Here is a 21,778-nt window from a genome sequence, read left to right as displayed (position 1 = left end):
TACCGGGTTACCAGCCCTGACGCACAACCTTCAACGAAGGCACGCCCCATTCATGTATGCCTCCACACAGAAGACGCTCTAGCTGAGAATCGAACGGGACAATGTCTTGCTATGTTACCTTACAGCTGAATTAACCTATTGTTACCTTACACCTGAACAGATCCCTAATGTTACCTTACACCTGAACTGATCCCTAATGTTACCTTACACCTGAACAGGTCCCTATTGTTACCTTACACCTGAACAGATCCCTATTGTTACCTTACACCTGAACAGATCCCTAATGTTACCTTACACCTGAACAGGTCCCTATTGTCACCTTACACCTGAACAGATCCCTAATGTTACTTTACACCTGACCTGATCCCTAATGTTATCTTACAGCTGAACAGGCCCCTATTGTTACCTTATACCTGAACATATCCCTAATGTTACCTTACACCTGAATAGATCCCTGATGTTACCTTGGGTATCACCCTGGGAAGCTCTTTTCCTAATAATTGCAAATCTGTTAAACTCATTAGAAAAAATGTTTTCCTTCGATGATACAGTAACTCTATGAACATTAATAATTCTCTTATCCAGTTTTACCCTACTGGCCATGTTCACCAGCCCCCCCCCCCAGCTTAAGTGGTGGCGATGTGGATTGTGGCAGGTAAGCTGGTCAGAGAGTAGTGATAGCCACTCCAGGAAGTGGTCTTTATCCTGATGTGGTACTACTTTTTTGTATGCCAGTTGCTACTCGTATTAGGCTGCACCTGTAATAAGGCATGGTCCCAGGAACATATCCACACTTGAACCTTAGTTAACAATATTTTCCCAAGCCTGTCCATACACAGCATTTAGAAGTTTCTAGAAGTGTCCAGTTCCCACCAGCATGCTACAAAGATCTCCTGCCAAAGAAATGTGAGAAGGCAAAGTCTCGTTATGCCTTTCTTCCAGAATTCTTTTCTTAGTTTCAGCTACCTTTGCCAGAACAACTTCTGAGCTGCAGACCTTAATGTATGAACCCATATACATTTTTCAAAAGGACAGAGTATTATTAAGGATAAACTCCTCATTTATGCCTACAAAAGTGTGTTTAATCCAACTGCATACGTCCATCCCTGAACAAGAAAATATGGATAAAGTTTTTTTGCATTCCACGGATATTCAGCAATCATTCAACATTACAGTAAGATAACCAAATGCATTAGGCAGGTTGATATATGAATTTTTCTTTGATAAAAGGAAGGGCAAAGTCAACTGTTCGGTAAACTGACCCTTTGAGGTAATTGGCTGAATTATGTAGTATTTTGACAAGTACAGGAATTTGAATAGGGTATATAACTTTCTTCTAATGGACAGCAGATGGCATTTTTTCCTCTTTCTTCAAAACTATGTCTGGTCAAATTGCTTCCATGGCAATTCAGAGCTTTGCTAAACATCATAAGCTAGATGTCCAATATAGAGGTACAGCAGGAGTTGTTTAATTTGTCCTACAGGGCACCCATTGCTGTAACTGACCATACACTTCCTGGTGCCCTCACATTCATATTTTAAATTCCTGCAGCAATGCTCTTATTTATGCTCATAGTATAGTTGGATGACTACACTCATTGTAACATTACATGTTTGAAGAGTAAGAACATTGCTTCAGCATAGGTTAATTCTCTTTATATTGCACTCACACATATGTTATGGGCCTAATGATTTTTGTAGAAGGTCATTCTGTGCTAGCTACACAGTTTGTAATTTTGTTACTGAGTGCTTGATTTATGTGACAAATATTTATCTATAGTGTTTGGCATTTTTGACTAAAGTTGTATTTTCAGATTTTTTTTACAGCCTGTAGCACAGTACTATGGTGTTATCACTAGCATATATAGATGTAGTACCTGTATTTTTGCTGTCCTTGTTTCTGGCTTTCAAGGCCCTTTCAGGCTGAGTATCTGCTGATCTATATTTATCTGTTTATCTGTCTATCTATTTATTTATCTATAGGGACTGGGATAAAATCACTTTTCAGAGGAGACCTGGGACAGAGACATTCCACATTTAACACTAGTTTTGACATATACGTGAAGTACAGTTACATAATAGAAGGATAACCAAAACTACAAACGGCATACTATTATCTACTAAAAAAACAAAATGAATGCCACACCGTATGCCACAAAGAAATGTTTTAATCAATCAAACACTTTTGTTTCAATTTTAAATGGAACTTCATCAGAGTGAAAAAAATATTTAAAGGGATACACCACGTAGACACAAAAAGTAATAAATCAAAAGGTGAGTAGCACTAGACATTTATCTAAATCCATTATACAATTTGTCAACAAAAAATCAATTTAATATAAGTTCCTTTTTAAATATTTCTAACTTTTAAATATTTTAATACGTCAACAATTTAATAAATTAAAATAACCATTACCCAAATTTAAAAAAGGTGTCTTTAATGTTGATTCTTTAAAACATTAATTCACAGAAAATCACAAATATTCGGCCTTAGCTTTTAAAATAGTCTTGATAGAAATTAAATTGATTCATGGTGAAACCCCAGTATTCAACAATTGCCAAAATAGCTCACTTTTTTCCACCAGTGATTCCCAGTCACCCCCCTCTAATGGGGCGAATTACCTTTTCAAGTATAATGAATGCAAGTTTTTTTAATTTCTTACATTGAACAGAATGCTTATAAAGGGCATTACAAGTGTTTTTCTTACATATAGCATAAGTGTTTTGGTATATTTTTGTTTTCAAAGGACTTTCTGGCTTCTGAAAATAAAATGCTGGACAGGAGGAACAGAAAGCAATGTATACCACACCTTTTGTGTTACAATCATAACTCCCTTTTACTGAAATTTGTTTAGCGTATCCAGGGACAGTAAAGTGTGTCCCACAAAAAATACATCTGCATTATTTGCATGCTCCACAACTTTTCATTCCTACGTTTTTATGGAAATGTTACCCTTAGTGTATTTACTTTCCAAAGTAGTTTTCAAGTTTCTACTCTTTTTAAACACAAAACTAGGTTGTGTACTTAGCTTGTCCAGTAACCCAAAAGCCCCAAAAATGGTGTCCCAGTGGGTGTTGATCACTTTTTTCAGTAAACCAACTTCCTTATTGTAGGGAAAAACAAGTGCTTGTGATAGATTTTCATGATTTTTAGGGGTAGCCTTGACATCCTTAACATTAGATTGATATAAAAGTGGATCAAAACTTATTGTTCTTTGCAATGTCACCTAGTCACTGAGTTCGCCCTAATCATCTAAATAGCTGCAATTTGTGAATAAATCACACAATTTGGTGATTTTAGCTCAAAAGGTATCATCATCCAATACTTGTCTATTTGGTCTGATTAGTCTGATTAGTTGCCCCTTTATCAGAAGGATATGAAAAGAAATACAAAATGTAGGTAAGTATACATACATGAGAGAAAAGTGTTTTACAAGATCTTGCATTAACATCATTAAGAAACAGAGCATGTGCATAGCTTGCAAAGGTATGTATAGTCATACCTCTCAACCCGGAAACTTCAAAAATCTGGACAAGGCACATGAAAAATAGGTACAAATCTGTACGCTGATTAACATAAAATGTGCGTGCATAATTACGTAACCCCGCCCACACCAACTGCATTGTGGGATACCAACTTTCAGGTGCAAACTGAAGAACAAAACCAAAATATGGCCCCAGTGTCCCCCTGTAGCCATTCCAATGTTCCATTACCTGGCTATTAAGCCCCATTTACCATAAACACTAATATGCATACTGCTTTACTTCTACAATGATTTGAATTGTATTTTACATTTTATAGCACAAACAAACACTAACAGACATCTGCTATACAAAGCAATACAGTTTCACACTGAAAATAGACTTAGCTTCAAAACTTCTCTGCCCTTGAAACAGCATTGAAACCCACATCCAAAGAAAAATGCAGCATCTGGCCAGTGGCGGATGAAGATTACTTTTGGGTTGTTTTGAAATAATAGCACATGACAGAAACATACATGTGTTCTTTGATACACCTTCCTGACTTTATTAAATTATATTACTTGTATAATACAACACACTTGTTAGAGCGCGTTTTAAATTTATTGTTTGAACATTTTTCCAGTAAGCAATGAAACAAAATGCATGAACCAGTAATGAAAAAACTACCCAGTTAAGAACATTTCCATCATAAAAGTCTACTCAAACATCTTCAATCCACCAGTATCAGTAAATATGCACAATCTCTGCAGAAGTAAGTCATCTAAATAATTCCACATTAAAAAGATCTGTAACTAATGAAGAGGTTGTTGCTAGCAAACAACTTTTTATTTAATTGTTTTATCTACAAAAAAGTACCTCTTGCCCTTGAGGAATAAATTACCTATGTTACATATAAAACATGATAAGCTAATAATATTGCAATAGGGAATGGAGTGACATACTTTTCACAGCTGTGCTGACTTACCTCATAGCAACAGTATATACATCAATCATTTGAAAAATGATTGCACCTAACCTATAATCCAGATATTATTCATTTAAGCTGAAGTGTCTTCACACTGTGCAATTGCATTCAGTATACCAAAGTGCAGCAAATGCAGCAAACTGCTAATATGCTTTTTTATCTTACTGCTAAGTGCTAACAAAGAAAGTCAACCTTGGGACAAACTGTTCCGGGCCTGTGTGGATATATACTTTCTCAGTGAAACCAACTCAGTCTTGCAAATTGCAAAGCAGACACAAAGATGCATTATACTTCCAGACCCAGGCTAAGAACTGTATAATTCACACCTTTGCAACCCCTTTGCAATATGTGGTCTTTAATATGCAGCCCCAAGCTCTTTAAGGTAAACAAAACAATATATCTGAATTGTTTGAAAACCAGTGTCTTAAAAGGCAGCTTTTAATGGCATTCCATTTTAATGAAAGTATATCTGTTCCTCAGCTGAACTGTACTCAAGCACAGTTTCTTTGTAATGTGTTTTAAATAAACTTTATGTAAACTGGGTGTTTCAGAAATAACATTCAAGTACATTTGCTTTCATAGTCAATAAGATAATCACTTTACTCAGCCTGGTCAGCCATGATGATAATTTTAAAAGCCATGTGTGGATCTATATAAACTCTTTACAGAAATCAGTAGACCCTGACAATGTATTAATTTATTGACATTATAAAGTGTATGGGGGACATGAGGTTTAAGAGTAAGACTTTTACAAAGAAAATGCTGTAGAAAGTTTTTTTGTGTGTGTGTGCAAGTAATTTATTGATTTACAAAGGTCTGCACAAAAATGTGACATTACTTTTCAAGTTACAGTAGCATTAGGAGTTGCCCTTTAATGTGTATTAGTCACTATAAATATTGCAAACTTTGTTTAAATTGTCTGTTCTTGCATGCACATAACACAAAGAAATCCATGATCCTTTTAGGGAAGTGCTCTCGGATAAAAGCTCCAACGACAAGGGGAAAAACTTCAAAGTTCTATAGAAAATGCATATGCCATGCCAACTAAAGTGGAGTGGATACAAAGCTCAAGCACTACATTTGCAAACTAAACCAACAACTTTCTACTGTAGACAAAGACATCTGGACTTCAGAAAAGTAGACACTCACTCACTAACAAAAAGTAAGCCCAATAACTCTGTAGCGTTCACGTCACAAACTGCTACTAGATGCGTTTAACTGTGACTGAGAGCTGCTTTCAGATTAATATACATACTACACTCAAATAACTTAGTCTTAGTGGCTAAAGCTTGGAGGAAATTGCCATCTGCTTAGAACAACAGCACGCGCGTGCACACACAAACACACACACTTCAAGCAGTCCGAATAGCTCTACAGACAGTATATGCTATATACTCGCGCCTCAAAAGCTATCCTCTGCTGCAGCCATTCACAAATACCTCAAATCTGCACACTTCATGCAGTCCAACTCAGAATAGCTCTGCAACTGTAACCATTCACAAATACCTCAAAAAGCTCTGCAGTATCCACTATCCATGCTCCAATTCAACCAACACGGTTGCTCTGCAGTACCCCAGCCAGCATTCAAAAACCAGTCCTAAGTTCCCGCTCGCATAATGTTTCCAATTCCAAACCATATCATTACTTTAGCAGCCATTTAAACGTTCTTCCCGGGCAAAATACGTGAGCCCTTGAGCTCAATTCCGACAGGCTGATGGAGCTGACGTCATCGCACACACGATGACATCAGCTGAAAAGTGGCAGGGGGGATTTAAAAAAAAAAGCTCTGAAAAAATCGGAAATTAAGGGGTGCCACTCGGGAATCATGGCACCCCATTTTTGGACCCCAAAACTTGGTAAAAACTGAGTAATTCGGAATGGTTGAGAGGTCTGTGTATAGTGTTGAACATTCATTAGAAATAAAAGCAGGCTTGTTTTTAATAAAGTGAGATATAACATTCAGAGTATTACTGCTCTGTTTGCCATTTTTGAAGCAACCAGAAGAACATGGCTTGTTGTGTACCAGCTCTGTTTTTAATTTGGTTTTCTTAAATGGATGCAGTGCGAGATTATAGCAACACACTACTAGTAATGTCAGTAACTGGAAAATATCTGACTGGAGAACTGACAACCTTCTTTGTATATGACAACCTTCTTTGTCTGTCTTCACACCATTCATATTAAGAATTCCTGCAGCAGTGATCCTATTTTTGAGTATCTACTGTTATGAGTATACTAATGTAGTTCTGCTATATTGATATATTTATGTAGGCTTATCTATAATCACAAACATGGATGGGAAGAAGCAGTTCCACGATAGATTATGTATACTTAAATAAGCAAAACCCACTAGAGAATTATCTTAAATAGCATAATCTCCTGCATTATTGTTGTGTGCCTTCAGTGGTATATAGCTGTAGTGTCCTTAGGGTTATAACTGAGTTAAGGCAAACCCACATATGGTGGCTGCACTCTAATATACTCACATTATAAATCTGTTTTACAGCTAAATCCTGCTATTACTCTGTTCCTGCTGTACTTGTTTTAGATACTTCAGTACTTTATCTTTGAGTCATTCTTTAGCAGTTAAGTATATCAACCTGTTGGATGACCCATTGCAGGACAGAAAATTATGGTGTCACTCAATCTGCTACAAACTCATAAGTGCTTCAGTGGAAAAGGGTGAAAAAAGACAACTTATTTCATAAGGTCAATACCAGTTTGACATGCTTGAAAAAAACATTTGAAGAAATATAATTCTTTCAGTAGGTTTGATGGCTTATAAAAGCCATACTTGAGTACTAGAGTGCTAAATATAGAGTTGCTATTTTGCTCTTTCAAGAAACCCACACCTGAGAAAAAGATATCGAGTTAAGGTGATGTTGGTTAAAAATAGTTTAAGCAATGTACAAATGAGGAAGAGACAAATGAGGCTTTCTGATAACTTATTATTAAAATTCAGCTTTAATGTGAAATGCAACCAGCAAGACAGACACTGTTATTTTAATGGCTTGCAAAGAAACATTAGAACTGTGTATTCCTTTAGGAATCCCTTTATCTACAGCAAGGTAGCTAATAAAACAGCTCAATAAATGTACATGTGAACTAACAGTAGAGGGTATCTGCAATTGACCTACTTTAGAAAATGATATTAGAGCTAACATTACAAATATGTTAATGTCCATAACAAAGTTCTTAACCATGTAAAGAAGCATTTATGCCTGGTAGTTTGGGTTGCTGAGAAAGACTAAGATACAAATCTGTTTTACAGATTCTGTTCTGACAAAACCAAAGTGTGTAATTACACAGGGTATAAGTTGCAAGGCACTCTATAACTGGCGTATCTAAGAGATGATGCAAAGTCCACTGTATTCTCGTATCTCACCAAAATAAGGAAGAACTCCTATCCACTACACAACTTGGCATCCGTCCTTCCCATAGTACTAACACAGCCCTTCTAACCTAACAGAAACTAGTCTCTTCCTTATTTCTGGACTTGTTTAAAGCTTTTGACACAGTTTGTCACATCAAACTTCTACTTCAAATATCCTCATTCGGTCTGTCTCAGCCCACCCTTCTGTGGTTCAAAAGCTTACTGTCCAATAGGTATCATGTCAGTAAAATGTCACTCCATGCTCTTTCCTTACCTCCCAAAATACCTCTCAACTGTACAGATTTTTTCAGAATGTCCAGATTTTTTTCTCATATTTTTTGGTCTGTTCCTCATAAAAGTTGAGTTTTTTTGACAAATCATTGGGATTATCTAAGAATTATAGTCAATAATTAATGACTCATGCATTTAAGTTTCAGACATCATATCCTTCAGAAAAATAGATGCTAACACAAATCTTTTATTCTATCAACTTTCCAAGTTTATAAGAGCAACATTTAAAATGTGTCTCTATTTTTGGGCATTTGTTACCCCATTATGTCTGGCGTTGTCCAGATTTTGTGGGCTAAGAGGTTGAGAGGTATGCCTCCCAGTCACCACTAGTGTACCACAAGGCTGTGTCCTTGGTTCTCACCTCTTTAATACTTTCACCAACACCCTCTACACATCTACACAACAGACCATAATAATACAATAAGCAGATGATTCCACTCTCATTTGCATATCTAATAACATTGTGCACCTGCAAAAAATTACTCAAGAAGCTTTAACAGCCAATGAAACATGACTTCGTAACTCACAACTCGTGCTTAACTCAAAAGAGAACAAACTACTTATTGTTTCCTCATTCATGAAAAAAAAAATGTAAAGTCCTTTCTGTTGATGGTACGATCATAGAAGTCACTTCTCGTAGCAAATTATTAAGAGTGATAGCAGATGATAATCTTACATTTCACCTGCATATACAAAATTTTATTAGAAAAACTGATCAAAAAATATGAATGCTTTACAAAGGCAAAACAACACAACTAAAACTACACTTGCCACTACTTATCTCCTCCCAACTCTTCTTTATAGCACTCCCATCCTTACTAACCTCCAGGCTGCACAAAAATTAGAACTTGAACAGTGCTATAACAAAGTTGCTAAATTTGCAGCAAATAACCCTTTCAGAACCCATCACTGTATAGCACTAAAATGCCTAAATTGGTTAGGATTACTCCATCAACTAACATATACACAGCTTCTTACAACCTATAAAATTATCCAGTGTCTGTCACATTCTACACAATTATGTTCCCATTCGGTCATTGAAATCCAGTGACCAAAAACTCCTTTTTGTGTACAAACCTATGAAATCTGCTGGGCATTGTTTATACTCGTACACTGTTGTTAAGGCCTGGAACTACTTACCTGTATCCATCAAGTCAATACCCTCCCTCCCGTCTTTAAAAAAACACTCTGAAAGACCTCCCAGCTAAAATCTCGCTCTGCTTTTGCTCAAAATTAGGATAAAGTATATCCCTAAATGTGAACAAGTACATTTTCATTCCTTATACCTTCCTACTCTCCCTTCCTCACTTACTTCCTTACTTGTCAAATTCTCTTCCCTGACTTTCTCTCTAAATATGCCATAAGCCCTGTTTTTTCCTTCACTTCATATTGCAGTTTCTGTTTGTAAAAAACTAACTTAGCTTTAATTTCTTTACAAATTCTCTAAAATTTCTCTAAATATTAAATGTTTGTAATATTACTTGTATCAATTTTAACCAATGTTTTTATATCATGTCTAATTATAAACTGCAGATGTTTTTGTTTTATTTTTGAAGATTGTAAAATTATTGTTCTTAAAATGTTTTGTACTAATTTGGAGCTTTTCTCCTCAGGCCTCCACTGAAAATGGGCTTCTACCTAGTCGGACTGTCCTGGTAATCAAATACCAGTAAATAAATAAATAAATTAAATTTTTCCTTGGCTCATACAGCTTAAAGGTTTAGCCAGGCTGTTGAAGCTACAAGAAATCGTGAAGAGACATGGCAGCTCACTCCTTGAAAAGGAGCATCCAAAATGAGTGAGAACAGTATTCAGTGTGTTCCACACTCCCTGGAAAATGCCAAAAGGGGGATATAGTGTAATCTAGTGCACAAAGACAGAACAACATAAAATGTTCAAGACATTGCGCTAGACTTTCCCCAGATATCTGTCTCATTGTCCTATAGATAAAAAAGTTCACCACACGACACACACAGGATTAGTGGTTAAGTACTGAAGACTGTAGCTCAGAATTAGTCAGCACAGCATTGTAGGACAGATTTGGTCAGGTGTGATTCAAACTTCAAATGATCATATATAGAAGATTAATCCTCACACTCCATACTAAATTGCTTGACAGTATAGCTGCAGGCTGTGTTCGCTGAATACAAAGGTGAATAAAGCATGCAATGACAGGTCATTCAATGACGTATTACAATCATGGCAAGAGAAAACTGTGTTGTTGTTGTTGTTGTTGTATCTTTCAGCTTTTCCAGGTTAGGGGTCGCCACAGCAGTACTCCAGTCCACTAATGATTGGCAGTAGATTTTTACGTACAGAGTTGCCAGCCCTGATGCACAGCCTTCAACGAAAGTACGCCCATTCACACATGTCTCCACACAGAAGACTCTTTAGCTGAGAATCAAACAGGACAACGTCTTACTGTGAGGTAAGTGATATTATTAGCACAGCCCAGTTTTAGGGCACTGCAGAAGCAAACAGTTAATTTTTTTTATAGAATTCTCCAAGATTACTCAAGGTGTCATAACATCATTTCTAACATAAACTGATTGCATCTGACAGCCTAAGGGCACACGTTTTTGGGGCACAACCCAGCAACATGGCACAGAGTAATAAACCCCCAGACAACCCATGTTTGAAAGGTAGCACAGGCACTGCAGGGACTGACTCATGCAGGACAGGAGTGAGTTGATGACAATGGCTCACCCATTCGGGGTACAGAGACTACCAATGCTTACTGCAGTAACAGTATTAAGCTGGTGACTCCATTCTGCAAGTGGTATTCTGGGAAGTAATGCTCAAGCAACTGTGATATGAGCAATTTCATACCAAGAAAGTGATAGTAACCCTATTTATAAGGTCATATGTCAAGTTAATTTGCTTAATTTTTATGCTTATAAAAGTAAGGGGAGTCCATCTCCTGCATGGCATAGATTGATTGAGCCCTGACTATGCCCCAGGGGAAATCCTCCATATAATGAAGCATTCATAAGCTTGAATGTGTTTAACACCAGCAGAAATGATTGAAATGTATTTGATGGCTTCTGCTAGTGTTAAGTCCATGCAAGATTGTGCACAGTGGAGATCAGGGAAATTGCCCTTTCCCCACTGGAGAGTGATGTTGGACTTGAGATATATAATTAGTAGGGTTTTGAGGGGTGCAGGGGGGGCTTTCCCCCATTAAAGAAATGTAAGTGTTTTATATTTTTTTCACTGTTTTAGCTTTAGATCTTTTGGGATCAGTCATTACCCTTTTGAGAATTGTGCACTTCAGTTTTTAGAAGTAAATCCACCCCAGGTTACCTGAAACAGATTAGCAGTCTTAGCACTGGGGGAGCCAGCTTGTGAAGGGGGAAAAATGTAAGAGTTGAACCCACTCATTTCTCTTGGGGTTAGAGAGGAGCTGTTAGCTTCTCTATTTTGCAGAAGAATGAGACGTCTTACTCTGACATTAACAATCATTGCCATACCCGAAAACAACTCAGCAAACTAAGAAACAATAAAGACAAAGGTATGGAACCTAGGACCACAAAGACTGCAGCAATATAAAACCACATACTATCTAATAAGCACTTTTGTCTTATACAGTCAAGACTTCATCAGAGAACCATATCCATCCATATTTAAAACTTAAAAATGACATGATCTTTTTCTGCCAAAAAATCTCTCCCACGGCTTCTTAAAGATACCATACCTTTGTTTCATTCTTATTGTTTCTTTATTAACAATCATTGCAGTTTAAATAAGACTGACTTTGGTGACTTGAGAGACAGAAGCTTTAAGACATGGGTGCAACTTTATAATTAACTGAGTTTACTACTTTTTGCCATAAGTGTGACCTATTAGCATGAAATATATCTTTATTTCAGTGTAGATGCTATGCCTGAATCAGTATGCATAGGTAGAGGGATGATTTTTCCCTGCTGTGAATAGCTTCTAATTCAGGACCATCAACATGTATTCTGTTTCACACCTTCAGTCCTTTGGAGCCTAGGAACTGTAACTATCATAACACCTATTGGTGAATCTTTCCAAAATAGCTAAGAAATGAGCTGTGAGACGGTATCAGATCTGTAATACTGTGAAGCTTTAGGGTTACCGCATCCCTATCCATGTGTAGGATGCTTGCATGTACACATCTCTGTCAATATTTCGAGATGCCACTAGCACTGGAGGTTCTCCTGCTTGATTCTTAGCTGAGTTACCTTCTGTGTAAAGTCTGCATGTTATCCCTGTGATTTCATGGTTTGCTGCAAGTACTTTGGTTTCCTCCTACCTCCCAAAGACATGTGGTTGGCTGACTGGTGACTAATTTGTCATGGGTGTACATTCTGTGGGTGAGTAATACAGAGGATTCATTAGTCTACTTCTGTTCTATACTTGCTATTGTAAGGTTGGTGGCAGCTGATCATAGGGTCACTATTGGAGTTGGATGTAAGTTGTGAGCATGGACAGATGGATGATATAATGCATACACACATATGCGCGCGCGCGCACGCACACACACACACACACACACACACACATATATATATATATATATATATATATATAGATAGATAGATAAATATAAATATAGACAGATATGTAAATATATATCTCTCTAGATTTAGCTGTCTGTAGTTATCTATCTATCTAGAGTTATCTGTCTATACACACACACACACACACACACACATATATATATATATATATATATATATATATATATATATATATATATATATATATATATATATATTTTATTATTATTTATTTATTTTATATTTGTTGGCCGGGTTTGTCCGACTGGGCTACAAATGCCTGTTTTCAGCAGAGGCCCGACAGAAAATAAAAATTGTACATATTGAATACATATAGAAATACATTCATCAGTACCACAGATTACTGCATTACAGTGCCACACATGACATTCATCAGTACCACACATTATTTTACGTACAGAGTTGCCAGCCCTGATGCACAGCCTTCAACGAAAGTACGCCCATTCATGCATGTCTCCACACAGAAGACTCTTTAGCTGAGAATCGAACAGGACAACGTCTTACTGTGAGGTAAGTGATATTATTAGCACAGCCCAGTTTTAGAGCACTGCAGAAGCAAACAGTTAATTTTTTTATAGAATTCTCCAAGATTACTCAAGGTGTCATAACATCATTTCTAACATAAACTGATTGCATCTGACAGCCTAAGGGCACACGTTTTTGGGGCACAACCCAGCAACATGGCACAGAGTAATAAACCCCCAGACAACCCATGTTTGACAGGTAGCACAGGCACTGCAGGGACTGACTCATGCAGGATAGGAGTGAGTTGATGACAATGGCTCACCCATTCGGGGTACAGAGACTATCGATGCTTACTGCAGTAACAGTATTAAGCTGGTGACTCCATTCTGCAAGTGGTATTCTGGGAAGTAATGCTCAAGCAACTGTGATATGAGCAATTTCATACCAAGAAAGTGATAGTAACCCTATTTATAAGGTCATATGTCAAGTTAATTTGCTTAATTTTTATGCTTATAAAAGTAAGGGGAGTCCATCTCCTGCATGGCATAGATTGATTGAGCCCTGACTATGCCCCAGGGGAAATCCTCCATATAATGAAGCATTCATAAGCTTGAATGTGTTCAACACCAGCAGAAATGATTGAAACGTATTTGATGGCTTCTGCTAGTGTTAAGTCCAAGCAGGATTGTGCACAGCGGAGATCAGGGAAATTGCCCTTTCCCCACTGGAGAGTGATGTTGGACTTGAGATATATAATTAGTAGGGTTTTGAGGGGTGCAGGGGGGGGCTTTCCCCCATTAAAGAAATGTAAGTGTTTTATATTTTTTTCACTGTTTTAGCTTTAGATCTTTTGGGATCAGTCATTACCCTTTCGAGAATTGTGCACTTCAGTTTTTAGAAGTAAATCCACCCCAGGTTACCTGAAACAGATTAGCAGTCTTAGCACTGGGAGAGCCAGCTTGTGAAGGGGGAAAAATTTAAGGGTTGAACCCACTCATTTCTCTTGGGTCTATTTTGCAGAAGAATGAGACATGTCTTACTCTGACATTAACAATCATTGCCATACCCCAAAACAACTCAGCAAACTAAGAAACAATAAAGACAAAGGTATGGAACCTAGGACCACAAAGACTGCAGCAATATAAAACCACATACTATCTAATAAGCACTTTTGTCTTATACAGTCAAGACTTCATCAGAGAACCATATCCATCCATATTTAAAACTTAAAAATTACATGATCTTTTTCTGCCAAAAAATCTCTCCCACGGCTTCTTAAAGATACCATACTTTTGTTTCATTCTTATTGTTTCTTTATTAACAATCATTGCAGTTTAAATAAGACTGACCTTGGTGACTTGAGAGACAGAAGCTTTAAGACATGGGTGCAACTTTATAATTAACTGAGTTTACTACTTTTTGCCATAAGTGTGACCTATTAGCATGAAATATATCTTTATTTCAGTGTAGATGCTATGCCTGAATCAGTATGCATAGGTAGAGGGATGATTTTTCCCTGCTGTGAATAGCTTCTAATTCAGGACCATCAACATGTATTCTGTTTCACACCTTCAGTCCTTTGGAGCCTAGGAACTGTAACTATCATAACACCTATTGGTGAATCTTTCCAAAATAGCTAAGAAATGAGCTGTGAGACGGTATCAGATCTGTAATACTGTGAAGCTTTAGGGTTACCGCATCCCTATCCATGTGTAGGATGCTTGCATGTACACATCTCTGTCAATATTTCGAGATGCCACTAGCACTGGAGGTTCTCCTGCTTGATTCTTAGCTGAGCTACCGTCTGTGTAAAGTCTGCATGTTATCCCTGTGATTTCATGGTTTGCTGCAAGTACTTTGGTTTCCTCCTACCTCCCAAAGACATGTGGTTGGCTGACTGGTGACTAATTTGTCATGGGTGTACATTCTGTGGGTGAGTAATACAGAGGATTCATTAGTCTACTTCTGTTCTATACTTGCTATTGTAAGGTTGGTGGCAGCTGATCATAGGGTCACTATTGGAGTTGGATGTAAGTTGTGAGCATGGACAGATGGATGATATAATGCATACACACATATGCGCGCACACACACACACACACACACACACACACACATATATATATATATAGATAGATAAATATAAATATAGACAGATATGTAAATATATATCTCTCTAGATTTAGCTGTCAGTAGTTATCTATCTATCTAGAGTTATCTGTCTATACACACACACATATATATATATATATATATATATATATATATATATATATATATATATATTTGTTGGCCGGGTTTGTCCGACTGGGCTACAAATGCCCATTTTCAGCAGAGGCCCGACAGAAAATAAAAATTGTACATATTGAATACATATAGAAATACATTCATCAGTACCACAGATTACTGCATTACAGTGCCACACATGACATTCATCAGTACCACACATTATTGCATTACAGTGTCATACATTAAACTGTGGCAAATGAAATATATAGAAATACATTCATCAGAGGGATACATTCATAATTACATATTATATACATAATAGTGCAATAGTTACATAGCTGAAATATTTTACTAGTTATGTTTGTACAGTGATGTACCAAGAGGAGAAGATAAAGTAGTAAGTTTGTTTATTGAAGGGAAGGAAGAGAGAAGAGAAGTAGAAGGTTATAGGGGAGTGTTTACAGGGGATAATTACACTGGCAAGTCCATTTTTCATGAAGGTATTTTTTTTATATCTGTATATGTTTATATCTAATATATATATATATATATATATATATATATATATATATATATATATATATATATATATACCTATACATATGGGTCTACTTGTGATTGTTGAAAAGACACTTTCTCGACAGCCAGAAGATTGAACCCATTTAAGCGAACGTGCACTAAATCGAAAGTGCAGTTTCACTAAAGCTGGTTCTCCGAAGCGCATTACAGTGGGGATAAGGAAATATATCCTTTTCCCCACTGTAATGCAATCTCAGTGTTAATATATTTAAGTATGGGGCTGATGGGGTGCAGCCCCCCGCATTGGGGGTGCAGTGGGGCTTACCCACCTGCAAAATACAGTTTAAAGTATTTTTTTTGTTGTTTTTTTCGGTTCAGAGAATCGGATTTTGCGAAATTGCACTTTTGATGTAGTGCAGTTTCGCTTTAATGGGTCTCAATGTTTCTTATTCGAGATAGTGAAATTTTAATCAAGAACCATAGACCCATATATATATATATATATATATATATATATATATATATATATGTATGTATGTATATGTATATATATATGAAGAACTGAAATGTTTTTAGGTGTATAAACAAGAAGCAGGATAAATCACTGCACCATAGAGCTGACTACCATACTGGATATTTTATAATGTAATATGCTGCTTAATGTTCTTTCATTATTGACTTTAGTAATGTTTTGCCTTATATTGTATATGTGTCATTATTAATACTAATGTCTGCACTGTATTTTACAGATATAATAATAAGTTTTATACAGACTGAGATGTGCAAAGCTCTAAACTAAATAAAATTTAAAATAAAATTCAAATAATGTAGATATTTAATCATGACTGCAATAATCACTCCTGTTGCTGATAAAAAAGATGCACTTCTAAACTTTAGAATCAGACCCATAATAACCTTAAGGTAAATCGTACCAGTCTACATGATAAACGACCGCTGCTGTTCCACAGTTAGAACAGCACCCAGAGTTTTACCCATACTTATCAGTGACAAAAAATACTCCCTGCCATTTACAGCAAGAAACTTGGCAATAGGAAACTATCCATGCATGTACTTATTGTGTTATAAATGAGAAACAGAGGCAGTCACACATGCTAACATATATTGTTAATTTCAACATATTCATTGTGTTTGTGAACAATGTAGAAAAATGTTTAAAACTACACTTATTTTACTTTATTTAGATGTGTACATTTCTGTTTCTTTTATCTTAGGTGGTCGATCTGTTAGTTTCAATGTGCAGATCTGCATTGATGTCGCCCAGAAAAGTTGTAATTTTTGAGCCATATCCTTCTGTTGTGGATCCCAGTGATTCTCAAGCACTGGCCTTTAATCCTCGGGTAAATACAAACGTTTTACTTCATTGCCATGCTCTGAATGTACAGTTAGCTTACTTGCATACTGATAAAGATGTGAGAAATAGCTTGCTTGCATAATGATAAAGATGGGAGAGAACAGAGAGCATATCAGTCTGAAGTCAAAGATTTTGTCAGCCAAAAAACATTGATATGTGTGAAAATGCAGTTCTTTCATGTACAAATACATTTGCATAATAGAGACTGAAATGTAGGATTACATATACTACTGTGAACTGTAGAAACATAAAGATAAGCCTTCCAAGAGACCTGGAGTTTGTCAAGTGACTGATAGGGTGCTTTCAGATTTTGAATTAAGTCTCTTCTTGCAATAAGAAATGAAACATAGCCAAATAAGTATTCATTTTAATTTGAGATGGATCCTTGCAGTTGAGGTTCCAGCTCTCCCCTACCTTTTTTTTGTTAGTTATTGGTCATTCTCTTTTCTTGCAGCAGAACCTGCTTCTTCTTAGTGCAGAGTAACATGCGTCTCTTGCATGCCTGCTGTCAGTGTTCACGGGCAGTTGAGCTATATGAACCTAGCACTATCTCACCCCATCTTCATTTCCTTCTTAACTGACACTATTAGTCACACCAGTGCATTTCTTATCACGTGTAGTCCATCAGTAAAACCTGGTCAGTCTTACAATGGTTGAAATGTATCATAAAATACAACCTGTTATAACATGAGTGTAGAACTCTCATCTCTCTCCTCTACATCTCTCTTCAAAAAGCAACTTAAAGAATATATTCCGACTCACTGGCTATGCCCTTGTATAAATCCTGACTAAACTCTCCTCCTTCATATTTTATGTCTAGTTTTTCTTATAACTGTCTTTTTCTCTCCTATTAACCTCTGAGTTTATGTGATTTTTCAGCTTACTAAACTTGCTACTAACATTGCCTTCCTTGAATCTGCAACAGAGCTTAAACTTGCTTAGCATGCTCTCTACTGTATAAACATGACTCTACCTCAGATATTTGGAATTATAGCTTGTATAAAATTGTAAACTATATTAGTACTATGCTGTTATGTAGAAATCTTGTTTTTCTAGTTGTAATTGTAGTGGAGCTTTTCTCCCCGGGTCTCTACTGAAAATGGACAAGTGTCCAGCTAGACTAGCCTGGACAACAAATGTAAAATAAAATAAATATATATATATATATATATATATATATATATATATATATGTATATATATATATATATATATATATTTATATATATATATATATATATATTTTTTTTTTTTACGTACATTTTGTGTGTGTGTATGTATATATATATATATATATATATATATATATATATATATATACACAGAGAGAGAGAGAAATCCATCTTTGTATTATGTGTGTGTGTGATTGTGTCATGAAAATTTGAAAACTTAAAAGTGAGTATCACAAATGGTAGAGCAAAACTGAGAGAATCACAAAACACTGAATGACTAGCAGGAGCAAATCATAAAACATTGACTATGTCTTTCCCACAAACAGTCTTATATCAGTAAACCTCAGCTACAAATCCAGTTGATCAAGATTTGGGAACTTATATGGTCAGTGACATAACTTTTGACCAACATGTGTCTATTGTTATAAAAAAGTCCTTTTATATTTTACAGATTATAAGCAAATGCTTGTGTCTAGATCTAGGGATGTAATCGTCCTCCTTTACTCAGCCCTCATTAGGCAAATCGTTGAATATAATGCCCCTTTTGGCATGTATCTGTCCAGACACATGCACCATCTAGAACATCCACAGAGATACTTTGCTTAAAGGAAACAAAGCCTAAACAACATACCCTACATGGATATACTCAGTGCCCTATCACTATGCTCAGTGTCCTACAAACTGCTAAGAGGTGACCTGTGTCAGGCATGCAAGGCATACTCCAATCCATTAGTGATTAATGTACTGAACATCAGCAAGTCAAATGGCATCCAAAATACTCAGTCTGGGGATGTAAACCTCTTCTAAAACATCAAGTGAACAGTTTAGAGGGACAGGTATATCCCACAAAGGATACCCTCTGCTATGGAACAAACCTCCCATCCACATAAAACAAATGTCATCTTTGTCCATATTCAAGCACAACTTAGATCTATGGATGGGAAGCATAAAATGTACTCCAAGACTGCTCCCTGTACTACTAATGGATAGATGCAGCTCCTAAATGTTTATCCCATGCATGAGTCCTCTCAAATTAGCTATGGTATAATCCTAGTTATTCTCATTAGGTGTAATATATAATTATCAACCATGGGATGGGTAAGACCAATCTATAAACAAATGGGTTAAGTTGTTTTGAGCACAAAAAGGGAAACTGGCTAGGCTTAAAATAGCCATTTTGGTAGTGGCTGTGTTAGGAAAAGGGTTCTTAGTAATTTAATGTGTAGGGTTAGGGACACAGACATGTTTGCACACAGGAGTAAGGTGGTGCAGAGGGGATTCACTCTTCTGCATGACCTCATTCATGTGCTAACCCCAATCATAACCCTAACCCTAACCCGACCTCTATTCCTAACTCTAAGCCTAGATGTTATGTTACTAAAACTCCTTTCCCTAACAGTACCACTTCACAAGACAAAAGAACACAGAACATACACAACAAAAAACATGCACAGCATTGAATCTCTTACCTTACCTGACCATTACTGTAATCCTAACACCTGCAAATACATGCCATTTGATATAACACGATCTTTTTCATCTTCACAATCACTACTTTCTCACTCAAATATTAATTTTCCTGTACACATCTATTTATCTATGCTGTATAAAACTAAATTTAACCAGATGTGATTCACACAAAAGACCATTCACTCATTTGTGCATGCTTTCTTTAACACCTACAAAAGCTTTCCAATTAAATGAGTATTTAACCTTTTCAGTTACAACCATATAAGAATCTCTCTCTCTATTTATATATATTATTTGTTACACACAAAAGTCATCAAGATGCATTTAATGTAATAACATTGTCATACCACCAGTCTTCCCTCAACTCTCTCATTCTTTCTTAACCCCACCACTCACCACTGTATCCAAAACTTTACCTCCAAACACAAAACTTAGCATATTTAAACTGAATCACCCTAAAGGAAAACCCAAATACTTTCTACTTTATCTCCCTAAGCCTCAACCAATCCCAACTCTCCTCTCCCTTCTACTTGCAAGTGACATACACCCCAACCCTGGCCCAGGTCAACCCTCAGCTTCAGATGGTACCTTTATACAATCCACCACTCCCCTCTGCCATATCTCACCAAAGCACATCTCCCTTTACTCCATCAACCTGAGAAGTTTAGTAAACAAAACTGCTGAATTCCATTCTTGGATCTCTCAAAACTCCCCTGACATCATAGCCCTTAGCGAGACTTGGCTAAAACCCCACATTCCAGATAAAGAGATCCTTCCCTCCAGCTGTAACATCTTAAGACACGATTAAACCAAAAAAAGGAGGAGTTGTTGCTATCATATACACTGAGAACTTCATACAAAACCCTCTAGTGTCCCCCTCCCCTCCAGACTCTCCTGCAGAACTTCTTTTGGCTAACTGCAAAATTAATCCCCACACCTCACTTAACATTGCTGCAATCTACGTTCCGCCTGGCGACAACATTGCAGTACTGGAAAGTATTCTTTCCTCTCTCTCCTCTGACCTCCACAACAAGACTGTAATTATTGGAGATATCAACACTAGCTGGTTAACACTCACCACTGTATCCCTGTCCACCTCCATTAATTTACATGGTTTCACCCAACTAGTAACTACACCTACCTATACCACTAAACCAGCTACCCATTCAGCTATACTTGACTGGATTCTAGTATCACATTCCCATAAATATCACTTCCCCAAAACCTTACCGACACCCTCAGTGACCACTGCCCAGCCAAAGTCTTCTGTTTTAGCCCACACATACTCAAACCCCATAAAATCCAAGCATGTCATAAACTAAAAAACTTTGACCCTAATGCACTAAACAGTCAACTCCAAGCTATCAAATGGATCTTTCTCAGACAGCTACCCCTTGAAGAAGCTGTCACAGAATTTAATAACATATTCCTTAACATACTCAACTCCCTGGCCCCCATACACAATGTCAGAATAAAATCTGCCATATTCCTTTGGCTAACTCACTCCACTCACTTCCTAATGGCTCAGAGGGACAAAAATTGGAAGCTGAAGACCAAAACCAAACTGCCCATCCAATTACAACAATATAGACATCTTCGTAACCTTACTAAGAAAGCAATTTACAATGACAAGAAAAACTACTCTTCAAATCCCCCAGAAACACACCTACATAATCCAAAGAAATTCTGGCATACAATTAAATCCTTCATCCAGGTAACCCATCCACTCCCCTCCTAACTGCTACTAAATTCAATTCTTACTTCATAGAATCCATTAGTAAACTAATCAACCAAAGTCTAACTCTGCCCCACCCACCATCCCTCCTATTCCCTCTAACACCTCTCCTGCTTTCTGTTTAAAAATTGTATCCACCAGATACATACAATCTCTGATCAAT

The 21,778-nt window shown here is 36.7% G+C and overlaps 1 protein-coding gene across 1 annotated transcript in view; it reads left to right on the top strand.

Annotated features, from left to right (window-relative positions):
• Window positions 1-21,778, top strand: part of PARP8 (poly(ADP-ribose) polymerase family member 8) — a 1,481,732-nt gene that overhangs the window by 960,100 nt on the left and 499,854 nt on the right. The window contains exon 16 of the mRNA XM_044077685.1: window positions 17,100-17,225. Coding sequence (XP_043933620.1) covers window positions 17,100-17,225 — 126 coding nt within the window. The remainder of the gene's footprint in view (window positions 1-17,099; window positions 17,226-21,778) is intronic.

The sequence above is a fragment of the Protopterus annectens genome, chromosome 1.part1 (assembly GCF_019279795.1).
Source record: "Protopterus annectens isolate FY-2018-M chromosome 1.part1, PAN1.0, whole genome shotgun sequence".
Lineage (NCBI taxonomy): Eukaryota > Metazoa > Chordata > Ceratodontiformes > Protopteridae > Protopterus > Protopterus annectens.
Note: the sequence above shows the minus strand (reverse complement) of the source record. Positions and strands in the feature narration are given on the sequence as shown.